Source organism: Dermacentor albipictus, chromosome 4 (assembly GCF_038994185.2).
Source record: "Dermacentor albipictus isolate Rhodes 1998 colony chromosome 4, USDA_Dalb.pri_finalv2, whole genome shotgun sequence".
Lineage (NCBI taxonomy): Eukaryota > Metazoa > Arthropoda > Arachnida > Ixodida > Ixodidae > Dermacentor > Dermacentor albipictus.
The window spans coordinates 142648187-142664866 of NC_091824.1; the positions used below are offsets into that span (position 1 = coordinate 142648187).

Below are 16680 nucleotides of genomic sequence, written 5' to 3' on the forward strand. Positions count from 1 at the left end.
TGCCAAAAAAAAAAAGGAAGGGGGGGGGGGGGGGGGCTTCAAATTCATTTTGACCGCCTTAGGTTCCTTCAAGCGCACATAATTAAATCTATATATACGTGTGTTTTCGCGTTTGGTCCTCATCGAAATGCGGCCGCCGCGGCCAGGATAAAAGACATTCTGAACTCACAGCTTTGGTATCGTGCTCTAGGTTCATTAGCGTCTTGACAAAGTGACAATTATTAGTGAATACGGACGTCATTGCAGAGCGTTTATGCCTAAAAAGCGCGTTACGTTTACCTCCGGTGATGTGCACCGCACATTTTATTTCTCTTAATTTTTTTTTTACTCCATCATTATTTTTTCTGGGTTTCTTTTCGTTTTCTATTTTTCCCTGGTGTGGACAAACGCCTCACAGGTATTCTAAATGTGGCAAATGCACGTTACAGGGTAAATGCGACCTATAAAATCGTTCGCTGATCACCCAGAGAGAAGCGCCGAGTGTCCGCAATGTCCGGAGCACAGCCCTTGGCAACATAAGAGAGAGAGAGAGAGAGAGAGAGAGAGAGATGTCAGAAAGCGGGATCAAAGTCCCGTGCAGCTCTTTTTTTTTTTTACGGCCTCCAAGAACAGCCAAGCGTTTCGCAAATGTCAAAAGAAACAGATTTCCGAAGCAAAAAAAAAAATTTTTTTTAGCGAGGCGCAGCATCTTCAATAAGCAAGAACACACGTGACAACGTCCGCGAGACTGTATTTTCTACATGCTGCACGCGTGTATTAAAGCGCACGAATCGCTGTGTCGTCAGGCACGTAGAAGCGCCAGGGCGCGTCACACGTCGCTGCCACGATTACAAAAGGGCCGATACTGTCAGACGGAGAAGTAGTCCGACGACCGTGGCGAGGTCAGCGAGACGCTCCGTGCAGGTGTGATGCCGACGAAGAACGGTAGACGCGGTCGGAATGCTACGCGCACCACGTACATTGCCGAAGCGTGCGGCTATGGGGGGAATGGCTTTCTTTCCAAGGTTGCAAGTATAGTGTCTGTATGTATGAAGGCGACCTTTCTCTTATGTCTTTCTTTTTTCTTTCTCTCTTTCTGTCTGTTCTGCACCCGAGCGAAGACTGCAGATCGCACACTTTTTCCACACGGCTCGCAAAATTAATTCTCTTTTTTTTTCTACAGAAGCCGTGGAGAAATAGAAGTTGGAATGTTACGTGAGCAAGTTAGCAACTAAAGTGTAACTACAAGAATCGGTGAGCGCGTCATTGTACAAGGGGAATCATACAAGTAAAACTAATGAAACACGCAAGTGTCATATGTGAAGTCACAAGTAAGAAGATGCGACGCATAGACAATTAGACACGGCGAAGTTATAGAGTGGCTGTTGGAGAAGGCAAGTACAAAGTAAGCTGACAAAACATTCACAAAAGCATAGCAGTTCACTCTTAAACCTGACAGGCTCACGGATGCACACAGCATTGCCACGAAGACCTATCTATATTTCAATGGCACGCGGCAAGGTTAGACGGAGAAATATTTATTATAAAAAAAAAGTTAAGAGACCGGCCCGAACCGGTGTTTTAGCCAACCGTGCGCGTGGTTTGAAAGCGTTGATGTGCCCGAAAACGTATTTGAAGCTGCAATGATTGAGCATAAGGACACAAATTCGAAGTGCTTGGGAGACAAGGAGAACATCGATGTAAAAATTGACAGTCACTCAAGTACCCTTACGTGATTTGAATTCGAAAGCATAATGAATTATCCAATTAATTGGTTACATCCATGATACGTGACGTCATACATTGTGACGTGTCCTTCACAACTCTACCTTAATCCACTTTATTCCACATTAATCCACCTTTGTCTGACTTGTATCAACCTTAATTCACTTTATTACGCCTTAATCCACCTTAATTCACCTCGTTCTCATTTGTACCGGCAGCTTTCCACCTTAGTCCACTTTAATTCACCTTAATCCCCTTTAATTCAACTTCATTCACTGTACTCCACCTTAAGTCGCCTTACTCCAACTTGTTCTAACTTGAAATCACTTTATTTCCCTCTAATTCACCTCAATTCACTTTAATTCACACTAATTACCCATTTCCACGGATTGATTTCGCAAGTTCTTGACGACTTTTCCGCAGCAGTATCCTGCGAAACCTTAGGTGTGGCAAATGCGCTGAACAAAGGCAATCTTATCAACTGCTCATGCAGGTGCGTCTGCGTGATCCGTACTTAACGCCATTTTTGCTTAGGAGGATTCTGACAGGGGTGTGTTGGCATGACGTCACCTGAAGGTACAAGTTGCGATGCGCAGGCGACACACACAAGGGCACTGACACGTAAACAACGAAGCGGACACAGACCTTGCGTTTATTCGGTCGCTTGACGCTCGTCATACATATATACATTTGACAGATAGTGGAAAGAGCGCTTTTACATAGGTGCAGCCAGAAAGTATGTGATGGCGCAATAATCAACGTCAAACCGCACATGAAATCATACACATGGCACAAGAAAAACACGCCGTAAAGACCCTACCCCTACCGTGGCTTTGACGCATTCGCCATCGTAAGTTAAGTAATCTAAAGCTACCGCAGATGACATCACAATGCACTTTCAATGTTTGAGGCTAGCTGGCTTGCTATAGTTGGTGTGGCGTCGTGCTACCTCCTCATGGGTGTAAGAAAAAACTATAATGTCTCCTTTTATCATTACAAAAATATTGCTTTCCTAATTAAGCGAGTTACAACACATGCACTTTTGCGTGTCTCTTAGTTGATTGTTAGGCGGAAAGCGCTGAAAATTATTTTCATTCCAGTAAAAGTTATTTAACGAATAATTTAATTAATTGGTCGCGCGCTGATGTCAGGTTTATCAATAAAACTGGCCCTCCCTGCACGGCTTCATGGCCTCTGAGACTGACGCCCTCGCTCGACCCAGAATATTGGAGGCCATAGCGACTTACCAAAGCTTACGCAAAACTCAACTAGGCGGCGCTAGCTGCCCCTTCTTTTTCTACTGCTCCGCGCAGGGAGTTGCCAAGTTACCAGGTCGCCCAGATTCTGCACCGTACATTGGCACGAGCGCCGTGCTTCCGGGTTTCGTCGTCGTTTGGCCGCTTCAGAGAAGATGCAAAAGCGCTTTCGGAGCTGATTAACCTATGTACAAACGGCGCGAGCAGCGTATATGGTGCTTGTTTTAAAATCGGGGCTAGATAAATATTCCAAGCTATCTAAATTTTCCGCGCATGAATTGAACCAAGATTAGTGTTTTGCTATTCGTACTTTATTTGGCAAATATTTTGAAGCAGCGGCTTGTCACGCTTCTGGCTCAATAAAGTTCCTCGGCGCGTTCACTATCTGATTATTGTCTGCCTAATCGTTCGCGGGGGTTCTGAATTCCAATAGATTTGTTTTCGCTACGCAGAGGGCTTGAAACGTAGCTATTTTGTACATTTTAATACCTTGTAGCAAAGATATTATCACTAGTAATTCGCTTACTATTATCGACTATCACGAAAGATTCAGCTTCGACCAGTCGTGCACTATCGCGTAGACCGTGATCTATTGTGTGTCTTCAAGTGTGCTCCTATTCACTTATTCCCCATGCGTTGGTGATAAAGGCGTAAGTTTCCGTGCCAGTTGGTGTACATGTGTGCAGATACTGTGCGCGAAACTTGCTATGACAGGAAGCGGCGCTACTCGTTTTGTTATTGTTTAACAAGCGTTACTCGCTCTTGCCGATGTTCCGGGGCTCAAGTCCTTTCTTTGAAGGTTGGCGATACAACGCCGGCGGATGAGCGAATTTCCGTATCCTCGAGGGAAGCAGTACATCTCAAAGTGCCCGCAACACGTACGCACAGTTGCAGCAGCGGTCCGCGAACTTGGCCACACAGATTCATTCCATTCCTTAGTATGCCAGTGACTATTTTTGCAACCAACTACTGCACTCGTGTTCAATCCACATGATTCAATCCAGTATGATTAGAGCACAGTGCGTTAGCGAAAACGCAGTGGCCTTTTCGACAGCTGATCGCCCAGAAGCAAAGTAGAGGCGGTAATGGTTTTGTATTCGTGCGCTGTCGCTGAAGCAAACTGCTCCGCGAAAATGGTCAATACAAAGCGTATTTCCATGGTTGGCCTACGTTGCGAATCAGAGAATTTGGGAAATTTGATAATTAATGACGGTGCACTTCCTTCACACAAAAGCCGTCACATATTGGGCATTGGGACAGCGTAACCTGTTCAAGCAGTATGTATACGGGTGTTCTGTGCAGTGACAATGATTTATGTTGCAAACAACACACAAACAAGGTGGTTCCCGCGCACTGCGCACGCAGCCTGGGTGCTGTTAGGACAGCCACCAAATGCGCCCCCTCGCGAGTGTACTATTGCGCATGAGCGCGTCTTCGGTACTCCACGAACAGGTGTACCTTGACAGGTGAATAATGAGAGAGCGCGATAGGTGAGACAATAGCTCAACGGCACTACGCACTATATCGTGCCTGCGGTTTCGTCTATTATTATTATTATTATTATTATTATTATTATTATTATTATTATTATTATTATTATTATTATTATTATTATTATTATTATTCAACGTCGCGAGCTTGGAGGAAAAGGCCACCTAGCGCCCTGCTGAAAAAAGAAAGAAACTAAACGCTTGCGAGTCGGATTCTTCCGTTCATTAAATCAAACATGTATTTTATTACCCGAATCTGCTTAACAGACGGTGCAGAATATTTTTAAACTGAATTTCCTTCCTGTCTTTCTGCACTTTCGAGCGCTGTTTTCGCGTACAAATTTGGAATAGCCCGCTTTTTAAAGCATATTTCCCATACTCTAACTATGTGGAGCTGTAAATAACAGCGATGAGCCGGAGCGGTGCAAAGACTGAGAAGAGTCTTTCCCGCACGTCACAATCTGCCAAAAGCACATGGGCGCGCGGGACGTACAAAGGGTGCTGTCTGACGACTGGCACTGCTAAATATACGCTAACATGCAATAAAAGAGCTAGTACTCCCGTACGTACTCATGCTTTTGGCTCGCCGTTCTTGCCCGGCACCTCCCCCCCAACATTTCCCAACTTCTCTCGCCCGCCACTTCTTTCGGCCAGGCGGCGCCGGGCTTGTTTTCTTGGACCGCAGTCAAAAGTCGGCCGGCGGAGAGATCTGCGAGGGGCACCTATCGCTCTCAGATCCGCGCGCTGGGTCCTTTCGCGAGCTACTAGGCCGAGAGGCACCTTGACATTGAATATTCCAAGGGCAGTGAAGCTCCTCCGATGCAAATTTCACTGCGCCGGTGAAGCGACACACCGTGGAGGACGTTTTATTTTCTACGCGAGCTCCTCAAGGTTTCGTGATTTCATTTCACGCTGTCATTTCGCGATAATTTTCAAAATAAATTTCGCTAGAAGGCTACGCCGCTAAAGAGAGAGCTAAATAATATGTATACGCATATATAGCCCCGCGATGTGCTTTTTTTTTCTACGCGACCAGCCTTTCTCGTTTGTTTGTTTGTTTGTGTTTTGTTTGTTTGTTCCTGCGTCTGTTTGGTTAGCATAATGTTTGGAAGCTCGGAGCCGTCCCATGACGCTGGTACGCGGACAGTACAATCAGGCATATTGGAATGCTTTAAACACTAGTTGTCAACATCTACATTATGCAAATAAATAGATAAAATCAGTCAGGTGTTTGTCGCAACTTGAGTAAATCAATCGACTCACTACAATGTAGCGTCATTATCTCGAAATTCTACTGCGCTCCACAGGGAGCCGTTAACTGCAGAGAATTTAAGAAAATCGCGAAAATGCGCGAAATCGCAGTATTCTAAACTTAACCGACGGAATAAGCCATCCGTCCTGTCTGACACATGGAGAGATTCCCAACTACAGTTCATTGAGACCAACAGACGCAGTTTTTCCATACATCCATCCATCCACACACAAAAAAGAAAGGCAAAAATAGCTCTTCCAGCTTGTTTGCTGAAAGTGCAATTATTTTTCTTAGTTAATCATGGCTTCATCGCAATAAGTCGTGAAACCCATACTCAAGGCTGAAAGAACGATGCAGTTCGGATGATCGTAGAAGCGGAATGCAACAAAACGTATTATGCACGTGCGCCATCCCGTATAATGACCGCAGGTACAGTTTAGTCAAATGCTGAATGGAGCACAGAATTTTGCAATCGATTGCCGCTGCGATGTAGCAGAAAAACCTGCGTACGCTTCTTCTTTTCTTTTTCGTGCGACAGAGTGGACACATTTGATCAAAACGGCGAGTTTGGCCAGTTTGGTTGGGATTCATAGTAAGGTTCGTTACAGCGCAATACAAGACAAGGACAAAAGAAGGTACAAAGAAGGGACAAAAGAGCACCGTGTCGTCGTTTTATACCTTCTTTTGTCATTGTCTTGTATTGCGCTGTAACGAACCTTACGATGCATTTGATCTGGTTTTTTTTTTCGTTTGTTTTTGTTTTTTCGACCTCGACCGCGCTTAACTGTGACATTACTACCTCCACTATTTGTTTCTTTTTAATTTTTACATATCAGTCAGGACTTCAGTAAATTTCATAACTAATAACGCCTCAGGCCACATAGAAGTAAATTTGAATAGCAGAAAGCGCGTGCTTCCAAACTCTCCGCACCATCTCGCAGCTAACTTATCTACGATAATCACTTCGAAGCAAGAATTCACGCTTTACGCTCTCGTGCACGACATCGCGGATCAGGCAATCAAAGTCCTTCATGCGTCACGTAACGAGGCTTTCGATTATTGCCGACAGCCAAAGCCACCTGGCGCAAGTATTAATCAAGAATTATAGGCGTTTCTTAATCGGTTTACATCTGATTATTCGCCACATTTATCGGCGCTCGACCCAACGAAACAATGAAGAGGTATCGGTGACAGGAGACAGTAACGTATAGGAACTCCTGCGAATAGGAACAAGCGGAATCGATGATAATAATCAGAAAACAAATGATTCCATTAAGCAAGTTGTTTAATGCAAATTATATTCTAAATATAAACAGAAAAATTTGTTTTATCTTTGCGAAAGCTAATACATATATCTAATTTCGGGTACAAATGCTACACATGTTTAAAAACACTTTTTGTTTTCGCGTATAAAGCTCTGATGGGACCAAAAAGAAAGATTTAAAAAAAAAACTCGACCCATAGTAGCAGCGCGCGAAAACACGTCCCTCAAACGCCACATGCTGCCAAGCAAGGAAACGAGCTACTTGCGCTACAACGATGCCGAAAAACACATTTTTTGTTGATATTATTCAGTTCAGACAAGCATTTAGCCAAACATTCAGCTTGGCTCAGTCAAGAGAGACGCATAGAGGCGTAATATTACGCAACGACGAATACCACGCACCGCCAAGCAGGCCACGTTAAGAGCGCGTAACCGTCTGTCGAGGCAAGCCCTGTTCAGCGTTCGAGGTGCCACCACACCCCGCATGCAGGCAAACAGTGGCGAATGCAAAATCAGCGGCGCGGTGAGCCGGCTATTTTCCTTTTGACTTATATTTAGCCATAGTGCGCCGACGAAATCCAAGCGCACCAGGCAAGGGCTCGCACAGGCTGGTGCCCTGGGATGTCGCCTCGGGGTGCCACAGGCCGTTTAGTGTCTTGTAAGAACCGGTTCCACCCGTGGACTTTCACCCTCGTAATCGGTAACCCACATCTGCTGCCTTCTCGCTTCGCGAACGTCGGCGACTGACTCGGACCGATAATCGGTCTGGGCGTTCTGCCTCTCGAAGGCAGCTCAGCTGTTTGGCGCGAAGTAAGCAGACGGCGAGCTTCTCAGAGAGAGCCATCTTACATTATACCGTTACAGTCGTATCGAAGAGAACGAGTACTGAAACATTAGTATAGATACATTCCAGCCTCTGCCCCTCCGTGAGCAGTCTTTGGTCACCGACGCCGTCAGAGAAGGCTGTTACAAACAACGCGCAGGCTTAAACTGACCGCAGGTGAACCAAGTGTAGTGACACAATGAAATGGCTTGGCGAGAAAAAAAAAAATGTGTCTCGCGCAAAAGCGTGTACCACTCACAGGCGAAATCCGTCGGCAAATGAAAAAGAAACTAAAAAAAAAGAGAGAGAAAGCGAGAACGATGCTGGGAAGCGCAGTGCACGCTCGATAGAGTTGATCGTCACCTTCGGTCGGAAAATAAAAGATGCCTAATAGTTTTAATGAAAACGCGAAATGCCAGCCTGTTCACAGGCAATTGGTGCGCCAGATGAAAAGTTGAAAGCTGAGTCGATGAGCGCACTGCATACAAATACGATGCCGCACTTTAGTGTATATTCACACTGTCTATAGTAGAGTTTTGCCGCTCCAGTACGTATACATATAGGTCGTTTTGTTCACAGGCGACTGTAACTAAACGATGACCATAACAGTGGCATTTTCCCGTGTAACCCTTGGCCCATTTCTGCCTGGTAAGAATAACACATGTTCAATGTATGTATGCAGACGCTATGTGCAGTTTTCTCTGATGTGGCATAGTGTGTGTGTGTTTTGCACTCGTGGTGTTTCTGGCATTTATAAAGTGTCATTTTATGATGCACTTTTCCCTCTTGTAACAGTTTATGTATCAGTACCGTAACTTCGATGTTTGCGACAGTTCAAGTGTGCCATTCTGCAGCGTGTAATTCTATTGTTTCTTTTTATCTTTTACCTTTGCGATATTGTGTGATACATTTCCGTGTCACTCATGTGAAGATGAGTAGCTGTCACCATCCGTTGGTGCGAACATCTATTCGTTTATATATGTCAAAAATAACAAGAGCCTGGCCCGGTGGCGGGCACGCATCGCCGACGTGTCATCGTTGCCTACGACCTGAAGAGCGTCATGTGCGTGTCTGCAAGGCTTTTGAGCACTGCGCGACCATAATTATAGACCCCCTTTCTTATTATTTACCCTGCCTTCTCAATATAATTCATGTCTGTCCTGTGTTCTGGTCGTGGCACAGTGGCAGGTGCTCACCATATTTAAGCATGGGAACGTGCGTTTGCTGTGGAACACGGCTCTTTTTTTTCTCATTCCAACAGTCGTTTTATCGTAAGTTTGTAGCAATAAACCATGAGTGCCCTATATACATGTTTTCTGGCATATACTTTTCCAGACTTGGGACGATGAACTGGCGACTGTCGCTCAGCGCTGGGCCGACCAGTGCACAGACGGCCACGACAAAGAAAGGAGCGTCAGTGAGTACAATCATTTCTTGAAATACGTTTACAATAATAAGCATTGCTAGGCAAGCGCTCCTTGAATGATTCGCCATATTTTAAGGCCTTCTTCTTCTTCTTCTTCTTTTTCTTTTTCTTCTTCTTTTTCTTCTTCTTCTTCTTCTTTTTCTTCTTCTTCTTCTTCTTCTTCTTCTTCTTCTTCTTCTTTTTCTTTTTCTTCTTCTTCTTCTTCTTCTTCTTTTTCTTTTTCTTTTTCTTCTTCTTCTTCTTCTTTTTCTTTTTCTTCTTCTTTTTCCTTTTCTTCTTCTTCTTCTTTTTCTTCTTCTTCTTCTTCTTCTTCTTCTTCTTCTTCTTCTTCTTCTTCTTAATCGAGCAACGTATTCCTTGCCGCACCTCGCAGTCAATCTTCGCATCTAATACTCATAAATTTGGCATTTTACAAGAGCGTCGACGAAACGCCGTCCCACACAATACTGAGAAAGCGCGCATAAAAACGGCGACCACTTATACGGAAAGCTCTCTTAGCAGACTTCGATACAGCCAGGCTTGCCGGCGCCTAGTCGTAACACATTGGACCGGTTTTATTAAACAACGCTGAAGCAGTTCGACAAGGAAACCACGCCGCAGTAGTACACGTTCGCAGCATTGCCTACTATTTTCAGTAGTATTGCCTACTACTTCTGGCCACAGAGGACCCTGACTGATGCTACCCACCGATCATCGGCTCAGAAGGCAATGAAGGCACTTCTGAGCTTTCGAAGAACGCCTGGCTTGTGCAAGCGCCTTTGACTCTGTAGTGTTGTACGTGCACGTATACCCTAATCTCTCACTCTCTCTATCCCTTCTTTCTATTCCCCTTCTCACTTCCCCAGAGCAGGGTAGCCAACCGGATTCTTCACATGGTTAACATCCCTGCCTTCCTTTTATCTCTCTCTCTCTCTCTCTCTTGCATATTAAATATAACCGTGATAAACATTTAATCATTTCTGGTTCATTCGAATCAATGCTTAAGGTAGGTAAGGTATACCTTTTTCTTAGTCTAACAGACGTCAGTTACGGCGCATCGGTAGAAAAATCTTAAGCGTCGATAAAGCAAATGGCAGTCGAAGACAGCAGAGACATTATAGGTGAGCATAATGCCTGAAAGAAGCCTTCGTTATGCAGTGGACACAAACTGGAATGGTGATGATTATAATTATCATCACTCCAGGTATGAGATGAAATTTTGTCTGCCCCCATTGGACAAGGATTCCTTGCTGACAAGGTGCGCTTGCCGTCGAACTTTACCGCAGGCCGCTTCCACGTGGGTCAGAACGTGGCGCTAGTCTGGACGTACGACTTCGAGGACGACCTGCAAGACGAGCCGGACTGGGACTCGCAGGTCTACGCCTGGTACAACGAGGCCACAGAGTTCCACTTTAAGTCGGCCTCCATCAGCCCCTTCAGGTTCAGCAAGAAGCTCGGACACTTTACGCAGGTATACTGCCATACACCTGACGTCAGCAACGGAATAAACTTGATGGCAGGTTCAGTGATTTTTAACACTACTTGGGAGCTTCTTCCAGAAGCTAAAAATTTTGGAAACCAATTTCAGTTTCTTCTCTCCCGTCCACTTAGATTTAGGAGCACGTTAAAGAGCACCAGGTGGTAAAAATTAATCCGGAGTCCCCCACTACGAAGTGCCTCAATAAGATTGTGGTTTTGGCATGTAAAACACCCACAATTGTTTCTTCTCTTGCTTTGCCCAACGCTAGAACTGTTCACTGAAAGAGTTGCATATGCACACGTACCACGACACGCGCGCAAAGCGAGACCGGAACTGGCCGAATAAGCATTTTCGCGCGAGTCTATTCTGGACATGCGCATCTCTGTCGGATCTCAAATTTCACTTTCTGCTTCTCATTTTCCTCTTCGCAGCTCGTCTGGGCCAACACGTACAAAGTTGGTTGCGGCTACGCCTACTATCGCCAGAGTGTCCGGGGCCTGACCAAGATCTACGTGTGCAACTACGGACCAGGGTGAGTGGCCGCCTTATCTCGGTCTGCTCTTGCCCTCGCCACGGAGCGTGCCACATATCGAGGGTCGTCTCTGAGTTTTGTCAACACAGTGATGAGGCACGCTCGAGTGGACACAACGGGGTGTTGTGTCGCGCTATCGCTCTCCCTTACACGGATAACTGCGTACAAATGGCTCGGCGCGAAGTGTGTGCATAAGCTGCTGCGCACAAAGTGCATTTTATACATCCGCGTCTTTAAAAGACGGCACGCGAACAGCACGCGTGCATTGAGATTGATATCGGCGAGTTGCCTGCCGATGAACGGTATGGCTACGTGTTGCAATAGACAACCCGCCGTGGTTGCTCAGCGGCTATGGTGTTGCGCTGGTGAGCACGGGGTCGCGGGATCGAACCCCGGCCACGGCGGCCGCATATCGATGGGGGCGAATACACCCGTGTACTTAGAGTTAAGTGCACGTTAAAGAACTCCAGGTGGTCAAAATTTCCGGAGTCGTCCGCTACGGCGTGCCTCATAATCAGAAAGTGGTTTTGGCACGTAAAACCCTATAATATTTTTTTAATTTTTTGCAATACATAAGAAACACGGCTTTGCTGAAGATTTAATAAAACAGGCACTTTCAATAGCAGAAAGGAAATACAGGCAAGTTAACCGGGCGCTGTTACGCAAGTCTGTATAAACTGTCACGATGACCTGTCGAATTGAGGAACTGCAGCAGTGTTCACTTTGTTTTCTGCGCCAGCGACGCAAGTTGGTATACGGTCCAAATATTTTGAACTCTGAAAACGGTACCTAGCCGAGACGGTTAACCATAAACCGGGGAAGGGAGGCATAGGGGTGCGTAAAAAAGTAGCGAAAGTAAATGTAAATGAGAAATTTAGTAAGACATTCAACAGCAGACGCCTAATATTCTCGGCCGCAGTGCTCTTATAAAAGGTTTCTTTCACGTCATGCTGCTGGAACATTAATTTATCTTTGAGGATGGATCTGCTCCCTTAACTGAATCAGTCAAGTAAAACAGGCTTTCTGACTTTGTTAAACGAATAATACATACGATGGTAGGTGCTACCATATGACTATAAACTTAAGCGCAGACAATTATTGATGTTCACTCACGTGCTGTGTAAAAGGGAACGCCGAATGAGAGAGACATCAGCTGACGATCGCTTGCGATATAGCAATAATCTTCGGGCGTGTGATGGAACCTGAAGTTAAGCTTTCACGAAGAGACAGTAGGTCATCTGGAACTTTTACGCTAGATGTAATTGCGAGCTCAATTTTGCCGATTGAGTGCGAACTAGTTCTTCTTTTTGATATTTTATGGCACAGTACGCCAACGCCAGCACGTCTTTCCTTAGAGAATATGAAAACGAAATGCGTACGAAATGATCGGCCTAACGATGTTTTTTTTTTTTTTTTTCACTGCAGCGGTAACATCATCGGCGGTGCCATGTACGAGCAGTCGCCTGTCCCCACGTGCAGGCCAGGCCTTGTGCCAGCAGCCAACACCTACAGCGGACTCTGCGGTAAGTGGGAGGCTCCTCAGACGTAACGCAGTCTAATGTCCGTCGAAAACACGTCAGGTCGGCCGCGGCGGCCGAATTTCGAGGGGGGCGAAACGTAACAACGCCCGTCTACCATGCACTCGGTGCGCGTTAAGGAACTCCAGGTGGTCAAAATTAATCCTGAGCCCTTACCCTCCCCACTACGGCGTACCCCATAATCAAATCGTGGTTTAGGCACGTAAGACCACCAAAGTGTTTTTTTTTTTTTCGTCGGGCGAGTGTGGTATTCAGTCAAATTAAAACCAACGCTCACCTGCGTACTCAATTTAAATTCATTTTAACTTTGCCTAGACAGAACAATCCAGTGGGTGACAGCTAATGATGCCACATCCTTCCTGATTTAGGCCCACAGGGCCACCAGCTAACTGCACGCTTTTAGGATCGGCTTCTTCCAGCATCCTTGTGCTGCAAGAATTGAAAGGCACGAAATGAGAAACATGACAAAGTGCAAAAAGAACCAAATGGCGGATGATGTGACGTCACACTTAAGTGCGAGGTCAAAAACCGCAACGAATCAAATTAACATTCAAACGCATAAGCATCAGCACAAAGGAAGACAAAAGTAGTAAAAATAAAGTTCTAACTCATGCACGAAACAAAACTACAGCTATACAAATGTACTGCACCGACGATGGCCAACGTGAGATCCTTGATTTCCCGGCGCACGGAGCTGAAACTGAATTCTACCGATGGCTAGCATTTCTGCTTTAATTCTCGATGCCTTGCGTCGCTTCGATTATGCTAACTACACAAATAAAGAGAACTCTTTAACAATTGCACAATTATTCAAAGCGCACGCCCGCGCTAGACAACGAGGACGTTTGCATTCATATTTTTTTCGTGCGCGTGCTCCTCGCGCAACTGTTGAATGCGAACTCGCCAAGTATAGGTGAAGTGGCAATGGCATCCTGCTGTTGAGCACGAGGCCACAGTTTCGATTCCCTGCCGAAATCAATCAATCAATCAATCAATCAATCAATCAATCAATCAATCAATCAATCAACTGTTGACTGTGCAGACAAGGACCCATACTACGTCGGCTACGACGACGAAAACGAGGACCTCGAGGGCACGTTCGGGAGCAGCGCGACCCACGTGGTGTCCAGCAGCCCCTTCCAGACGTCGTACCAGACGTTCCTGCTGAACCACCCCGCTGTGCCCTCCATCTCCGGCGCGGTGCCGTCGTCCACTAACTATTTCCTGCTGGGCCGCATCCGCAGGACTTCGCCGGGAAAGCAGAAACGGAACTCCACAAGCACTTCCGCTTAAGGCATCCTCCTTGTTGCCGCTTGCAGCCGCACTCCGCGAAAAGGTTACGCACCACGAAGCTGCGCATGCGCTGCAGTCGTTGCATGCAAGTTATGCCGCACGTAGGGCAACGACCGGACGAGTTCCTCAGAAATACTCGAAACGCGGAGGAAGTTTCGTACAACTAATTTCTATATCGTCGCAATAGCGCGAAAATGAAACGAATCGCTCTGCTCAAAAAAGCGCGCCCGTCTTCCTCGTGCAGTGGAATTGACAGGAGCTTCAATACACATCGAACTTGCATATAATACACACCGAACCAGGACATTCATATAACATAGCAAACGCACGGCACAGTTTCTACGTTGGCGCTGTAAGCTTATCATTTTCTTGCCTTCTAAGCGAAGGCAAGAGCGAGGGGAGAGTAACAAACAAAGGTATTGTATCGAAAGGCGCATAAGAAGCCGGAAAATACGCACAACGAGATGGAGCCGGCGCTCCTGCACAGCTCAAATCATGGCTTAGCGTTTGCCTTCGAGCTGCTGTTCAATAATAGTGGCGCTAAAGACAATATAATGTGACTGTTCATGCATGTTTATATGCCTCACGAAAAGCACGACCATGATCGTAGGTCATTGTCTCCTCATTACATTAGTCCACTAATGTTATGCACTAATGGCACTAAAGGCAACGACCGGAGTTTATTTAGACGGGTGCTAGCATGCTGGCATCTGATATGCTTTCGCAAGTGCTTATGTCAGTATGCTACTCGCTGCCTATAACTACGGAAGTCTGCTTCTCCGTGAACAAAGTTTCTGAATTCCGCCACGTCTGCAGCGCAAGCGCCGCTATAGCCTTTCGCGACACGCATCAGTGATAATTACAAGTGTTCCGTGCGTAAACAAGTCGCAGCTTTCACTTCCAGAAAGAGCGAAAAAAAAGAGCATTACCGTGTTATAGCATTTGCGAAGAGCAACTTAAGTCATGGCGGTGAAAAGCAGAGGCGATACTTCCTTTTTACTTCAAGTATATAGCATCCAACTCGCGAAAGGTCGTAACCGTTTTGCTGCCTTGCTTGTCTGTGATACAACTCAAAGGAACGAGCGGCTCAATGAAATGACAAAGCAAGTGACCTCAGGAGTAAAAAAATAAAGAGAGAAAAGGAGAGGTAGCCTTTTCTTGTATGGTCTATACAGGGTAAACAAATCGCTAGCGCAAAATTAAGGCGTTAATAACTGTTAGTGGACATCATTGCAATTGCGGCGCTGTAGCACCCACAAAGAGTTTCATGCCTCTTTTTCTTTTATATTACTTCTTTGTATTTTCTTTCCTTCAACACTTCTTTGAAGGATCGTGCGCACGTTCGTCGAGAAACAGTCATGTGACGACCGCATTCTCATGTTGTGTAAATATACGATTTCCCGCATCACCCGTTCTCCGAGTCATAGGCGCGCGTAAATTCGTATACGCTCTGCTCATGTACGATATACGTTCGCAATAAAAATATATATATTTTGTACTTTTTGTATGTATTTATTGTTTGGCAAACAATACTTTGCACCGTGCCAGAAAAGCAAGCGACTCCAACGCTGACACCTCATTTGCTTTTCTCCCCACAGCGTCCAAACGTTCAAGGAGCGCGCCCTTGCATTAATTGATAGGAGACTGGATTTCCTCGCAGTGCTAGTGACACCGAACAAAGGGAGCCCACATCTCCCTGTTCTAGAAGCGTCTCACTTTCTGGTCATTTCTTCTTCTTCTGCTTCTTCTCGAGCTGTGCACGGGCTCAGGCCAGCCCGAAAGCCCAGACCCGGCCCGGCCCGCGGGCCGGGCTCGGGCCATTTGGAGATTCTCTTACTCGGGCTTGGGCCGGCACCGGGCCAAGGAAGCCACGTACCCAAAACTTGCTCTTCTTGCTAAGAGGCCATTAGCCTTTCCGGCCACCAGTTCAAGCAGTGAACGAAACTTCAGCGCTGCCTGATTCGTAATGCAGGAGCGCCGCACTTGCCTTAACCCTTCATCAATGGACAACTTGTTGTTTTTGCACACTAGCTTAGAATAACAATTCTGTGCGCGCGCAGCATCTGTATATATTCACGATTTTGTCATATATGATGCAAGAGTTCAACATTATGAGGTCATTTAAATAAACTGATTTTTTTTATATTGTTTCTTTTTGTGTCGGCGTCGCCTTATTGCAGGTCGGGCCGGGCCCGGGGCCGGGCAAGGCCTTAACCCGGCCTAAGGCCGAGCCGGGCTGGGCCGGGCCGCCTGTGGTAGTGTAGGGCCCGGGCCGGGCGCGGGCTCAGAATTGCGGCCCGTGCACAGCTCTAGTTTCTTAATCTTCTTCCTCTTCTTCTTCTGTCAGCCACCCCGCGCATGGCCCGGCAGCCCGGCTTTTACAGGAAGATTGTATCTGATAGTAAACCTTGAATCCCACAACGGCAATCTGGGGTCCTTATTCAGTCTTGTATATCCAGAGGAAGAAGCTTCGAAAATGTTTCGCAAACGTCGTTCTTGAGTCTATCTATTCCAGACATATCGGAAGACTATGGGGAAATTCTGTGGTTTTTCCGGGATTCAACGTTGAGTAGAATTGGGAAGGCGTACTTGATGCCGCTTCGACGATGAACTGGGCCAGTCGTTCGTGTTAAACTGTGCTGA

General features: G+C 46.1%; 1 protein-coding gene across 2 annotated transcripts in view; it reads left to right on the forward strand.

Annotated features, from left to right (window-relative positions):
* LOC135915423 (venom allergen 3-like) overlaps nucleotides 1-15535 on the forward strand; it is a 51258-nt gene extending 35723 nt beyond the window's left edge. For both annotated transcript variants that reach the window (XM_065448486.2, XM_065448485.2), the window contains 5 exons: nucleotides 9125-9206; nucleotides 10481-10665; nucleotides 11106-11206; nucleotides 12632-12729; nucleotides 13787-15535. In XM_065448486.2, the coding sequence (XP_065304558.1) occupies nucleotides 9125-9206; nucleotides 10481-10665; nucleotides 11106-11206; nucleotides 12632-12729; nucleotides 13787-14037 (717 nt within the window). In that variant the 3' untranslated portion in view covers nucleotides 14038-15535. The remainder of the gene's footprint in view (nucleotides 1-9124; nucleotides 9207-10480; nucleotides 10666-11105; nucleotides 11207-12631; nucleotides 12730-13786) is intronic.
* Nucleotides 15536-16680: the final 1145 nt, after the last annotated feature.